The sequence below is a fragment of the Fulmarus glacialis genome, unplaced genomic scaffold, assembly GCF_000690835.1.
Source record: "Fulmarus glacialis isolate BGI_N327 unplaced genomic scaffold, ASM69083v1 scaffold26348, whole genome shotgun sequence".
Taxonomy (NCBI): Eukaryota; Metazoa; Chordata; class Aves; order Procellariiformes; family Procellariidae; genus Fulmarus; species Fulmarus glacialis.
This window is the reverse complement of record NW_009226737.1, coordinates 18,068-23,615: the sequence shown is the minus strand read 5'-3', so window position 1 is coordinate 23,615 and position 5,548 is coordinate 18,068. Positions and strand designations below refer to the sequence as shown.

At 40.1% G+C, this 5,548-nt stretch overlaps 1 protein-coding gene across 1 annotated transcript; it reads left to right on the top strand.

Annotated features, from left to right (window-relative positions):
• Positions 1-56: 56 nt before the first annotated feature.
• Positions 57-4,891, top strand: TATDN3 (TatD DNase domain containing 3; the record flags this gene model as incomplete). The annotated part of the gene is made up of 7 exons (XM_009582918.1): positions 57-173; positions 821-883; positions 2,001-2,110; positions 2,504-2,559; positions 2,760-2,872; positions 4,078-4,158; positions 4,523-4,891. Coding segments are annotated over 7 exons (684 nt in total), but the record flags the coding sequence as incomplete, so codon positions are not given.
• Positions 4,892-5,548: the final 657 nt, after the last annotated feature.

The following is a 5,548-nucleotide window of genomic DNA, read 5'->3' as shown; positions in this document are numbered from 1 at the left end:
CTTCCTTGGTCAGGCCGGCCATTCTTTTTGACTTTAAACTTGCTTTCTCTGTGTTCTCTCACACTACTGATATCTGTTCCGTGTCTAGATTCCCAGGGTTTGTTTTGCCATGTCTGGGAGTCCACCCGGTTCAAGAGGTTTCACCAGAGGAGCAGCGCAGTGTTACTTTGAAGGTAAAAACCAGGCAAATTAGATTAGCGCAGCTGTAAAATACTGCTGGGACTGCTCAGGGCAGACGACGGGATGCTCTGGTCTGCCTGATTTAACTTCAGATCTGCCCAGTGATTTTTCTGCGCTTTTGTGATACAGAAGACCCAGCGGACCAAATCCCAGAGTCTCTTAGCACATCCATTTGTCCGTGTTAGTCCTAAAGCAGAATTGTTCACTGGAGTCATCTGGCTATATTACTGCAGTGAAACAGTTTTAAAAATCCCAAGTGAGCGGTTTGCTTACAGCGAACAGCATGCGTGTGTGTTTGCAGATGTCCCTTTGTTAGCACGGGGAGTGAAAAGCGACTGTGCCCTTAGCCTGAAAAACTGGGAAAGCTGTCTGCAGCCATTTAATGCTACTAGGCTTTTTATGGACCTTGCTTTAATTACCTTTTCTGCTCCTGTGGAAAGATAACTTGAAATGAAGGGTCATTAAGTAAAGAAGGGAAATCTTGCGGGTTTCTAAAATCTGTCTGACCGCACAACTCACACTAATAGCAAGTTTTAAGGTACAGAATTTAAGAACAATGAAGGAAACTCCAATTTAATTATAATGCTGAGTTCGTACTTGTAAGGGTAGTAAGGGTTGCATCTTTAATTTGTTGTTGCAGGATCTCGATGCTGCATTGCCGCTTATAGAACTCTACAAAGATAAATTGGTAGGGATCGGAGAAGTAAGTCGAATTCCGTAACTTGTTTAAATGTCTATGGCTTTGGCAGCATCTGTCACCAGAATTACAAAAACTTAGTGAATACTTGGTTTTGTGTATGCAGTAAGTATTGCTATCAGTCTGAACAAGTGCCAAGTCTGATTTGTAATTCTCTTAATGTGCTTTCCTTCATAGATTTGCCTGATTCCCTCTTTTCCTTCGTTATCATTATTAGGAAATAGATGGCATTTATGCTGGTGGATTTAGTAGGACGAATTGCATAATTATGCTATATCATCTTATACCCGAATGTCCTTTGACCTATTCTCTGGCACAGTGAAGTGTCGAGTCACACTGTTATCCTCATTCAGATCTTTCCTGCCTTCTTCCCTGACAAAGTTAGGCTAAGCTATGATTTCAGTACACCTCACTGATTTGTACAGTCCTTTTTTCTTGTGATCCCTCATGTGTCTGTATCCATGTGTTGTCTCCTGTCTTACATTTGTTCAGAAACTAATTGAGGCTTGAAAGCTTTTAGGTAGAGTCTGCCTCGTTTGTGTGTTGGAGGGACTTACGGCTGGTTCTGCACTGGCTGCAGAAAAAGCAGTTATTGGCACAGCTTTGTAGCTAAACTTGCCATGTTGTACTCGTACTGTATGTCAAGGACTTTGGTTGGTGTAACTGTGAATGGGGCTGCTTTGACAAACTTTAAAATTTGCCTGAACATATTTAAATTAAAAAAGTATAGAATTAGTGGGTAATTTTGGCTAGAAATAGGACTAAAGCTACAGATTCAGGTCAGAAATTTTACTTGTATTGGAGATCCAGATTTGAGATTTAATCTGAAATAATATTCTATAGAGTATAAAACCCCAGAAAACCAGTTACAGATTAAAATGTTAAATACACTTGTTAGTAACTATCTGCCCACAAATGCTTTCATAGTTGAAAAGCTTATGGTTGAGGATGGATTCCTTTCTGAGTTAAGCTACAGTTGCGCTCATTTTAATTGCAGTCTCTAGTATATATATTTTGAAATGCCTTGCAGTTTTGAAGCATTTTTTGCCTTTATATTTGGTATTGTGGTTTAGTCAAGCATTAGGTCTGTAAAATTTTTTCCCTTCTCTTCTTGTACTTGCAGGTTGGACTAGATTTCACTCCCAGATTTGCCAGCACGGATGAACAGAAGGAAGGACAAAGACAGGTTTTGATCAAGCAGATTGAGTTAGCAAGAAGACTGGATTTGCCTTTGTAGGTTTTGTTCATACTAGTAGGAGAATTTGCCAGATCTCAGTAACATGTGGAAATATTTCCCAGGATTTATAGTTACTGAGAGCCCACAGAACTTTTCTTACGTGGATTAAACTGGCATTAGTGTCCTGTCAGTCTCCAGTTTGAGATTTAATTATAGAATTTTCCCTGTGTTTGCATTGAATACAGTGGTCTTGTGTCCTGTCCTTGCTACGTTGTTGCTATACTCTTCACTGTAGCTAAAATGATTCATATATATGTCTCTTTTTTTCCCAATAAAAGTTGTAATACAGATTAATTGTTCTCTTCCCAAGCTGCTGTTAGTTCATTTGTGTTTACAAAAAAAAGTATTTTGCTGGATTTCCTAATGCTGGGCCTCTCCTTGCTGTGCAGAAACGTTCATTCCCGCTCAGCTGGAAGACCAACCATTAATCTCTTAAAGGAACAAGGTATGTTTTTAATGCATTTTCTCCGTCATGGCTTTTGTCAACAGAATTTCTTCAGTTGTGCCATGTCCTCACATCAGTTTGTGTACAGGAAACTTGCAGAGATTCTGTATTTATTTATGGGACCGAGGTCCCATTGGAAGCTGACATCGCAGACCTACTGTAAACACTGCTAATGGTTTGGTTTGCTTCTTTTCTCCGAGGTGCTACAAAGGTGTTGCTCCATGCATTTGATGGGAAGCCATCTGTAGCGATGGAAGGGGTGAAAGCTGGATACTTCTTCTCCATTCCTCCTTCCATTATAAGGAGTGAACAGGTAACATTTAAAGGGGTTTGCTCCGTCTTGGTGCTTGGGTATTGCAGGTAATAGCTGACAGCTTATCATAATGGCAAACATGACTGTTTTCACTGTGCAGCTCAAGAATATGCTTGGTTTTTAAGCCTGTACAGTTTGAAGTGGGACTAGAGGTACTCGCATATGGTTGCTGTCACCTGACGCTTCTCAATAGAAGTTTCAGTTGCTTATAGCATTGCACATTTTTACTTTGGCTAAATTTCTACTTGGGGCTTTTGCCTTAGCTAGACTTTTGGGGGGAAATTTTGACTAAAACAGTTCAGCTATTTCTGAGAAACAAGGGTTAAGAAAATAGGCATTTTTTTGTCATTTTAATGTGGTTTCTGGTGAACTCTTATTTGGAAACTTCTGTCACTGTACTGTTTTAGAGTAGGGACATGACACGTGGAAAAGGACTAGTTTCTATCTCAGTGCTATGGCACTTTCTGTTCAAAAGGAAGCTGTTCACAATGGGCTAAATTACAGACCTTTGAAAAATTGTGATTATCACAAGGTGTGACCAGCAAAGAAGCAGCTAAATTGCTTAAAGATGGCATTGGTCGGGTTCAGCCCTTGATTTGGTGAGACTGCTCTTTTAATTTCTACTCTGGGCTGCCGCATGCTATGCTAACTTCTTATTTTGGGGTAGCAGTTTGTTTCCATCCTGCACCATCGTCACCTTCTGTGATAAGCTCAGGAAATGTAAGAAAGGAAAAGGCACGATTCGAGTGGAGAAGGTGTGAGGGATGGATATAGATGAGGGTGAGGTTAGGAACTTGGAGAAAGGAAGGCAAACTGGGGTTGAGGGGTAAAAGTAGAGATGGGGAAAAAGGTACACAAATACTATATATACAGAAAAATAGCAAAGTAAAATTCCGTTGGCAACTCTAAATATAGGGTATTTTGTGCAATGTAACTACGTGATTTAATAATTAACAATGGATTCAGTGTTTAGATAATAGTACTTCAGATATTCAGAAAACAGGATAATCCTAATTTGAAGGGGCTTCTTGAGCAGCTCCTGGTACTTTTGCTTCCATTCTGAAATTATTGATAAAATGCAGACAGTGGCACCAAAGTCTTTTGACACTGCTTTTAAATACAGAGGATATCCTCCCTTCATACATTTTTTTTCTCACAGGTCTAAGTGCATAAAGTGTTTAATAGCTGTCTTATTTTTCTTCAAGAAGCAGAAGCTTGTGAAACTGTTACCTCTGGAAAGTATGTGCTTGGAAACTGACTCCCCTGCTCTGGGGCCTGAAAAACAGGTAAATGATGGCAGGGAGGGACTTCTATGTGTGTATATCCAAACCCACACCTTATGGAGGTCAGTTACTGGCATGGGAGAGTGAAGTAGTGCAAGCATGGGTACAAGGAACGAAAGAAGTTGCCAGGTGAAAATTTTGGGATGAACAAGGCAGTGTTGCTGAGGCTGGGAAAGGAGAAGAAATTCCAGGAATGGGCAAAGGAGAAAATAATGCAAGAAGAATAGATACATGTAATTTCTCTGGCACACATACCACAATGTGACTGAAGCTGTGTCAGGAAGTACTGAAGCTGAAACACCTGTGATGTGTAGGGGTCTGTAATTTTGTCTGGGTTTGATTTTGCTTGTTTGGTTGGTTTTTTCAGGTGAGAAATGAACCAAAAAATATTCACATTGCTGCAGAATATATTGCCAAAATTAAAGGAATTCCAGTTGAAGAAGTTACAGAAGTGACTACACAGAATGCACTGAAAGTATTCCCCAAACTTCGGAACTTTCTTCGGATATAGATTCAGAAACTGAAATATATGATATTGCAGAAACTGTTATTTACGGTGTAATTAATAAAACCAACACGCATCTTGTCTTGAAGTGGAGTTTTGCTGTTGGAAAGTTCAAGAAGTGAGCAGAGTGTTACATAGATGCATAGGATGAATATAGGGAATTTCTCAAAGATCTTTGGTATGCGCCATTGTAATCTCTTGGATGTGATAAAGACAGGTTGTTCATTTGCATCTCTCATGTCTCTGAACAAATACTTTGTGAAGAAAAGCACTATAAAATTGTGAGTTTAGTTTCTCAGACTCCTTGCTCAGCCGCTTCTAGTCTGGGAGATGGCTAATGTGCAGTGCTTAATGTCTCTCTCATTCCTTAATCTCTGGTGACTGAAAGTCGCATGGTTGTGGGCCCACTCGTGATACAAAAGCTCCTGTGAGGACTTGCAGACTGCACAGCCCTTTCTGAGCCATTAAAAAAGCCCAGCTGGATGGACATTCTCTGTATGTCGTGTTGACTGGACTTTGAGAGTGGTGCAGAAGCAACACTGATTTCCTTCAAAATTGGAAGCAAAGAATTAGAGCCCTTCTCTCATTTTCCCTTGTATACGGTAACTTAACAGCTGCTCAGATCTTGGCTATTTTGAGAAGGACTTACTTTGATTTTTTTAATATTTTATTTTTTGAATCCTATTCAAAGGAAAAAGCCTGGGTTTTTCCCAGCCTTATTCAAGGACTTACTCTTTTGACTGCTCAGTATCAGGAGATACAGGATGTGAAAGGGAGACAAGCCCAATTTTGTGAGGTCTTGGAGGTACCCGTCTGCTGTGGATTCTGCTATGTTGGCCAATGTTGTAAAAATTGAATCTTGTGCTCCCTCACAGCACCTGTGTGGAT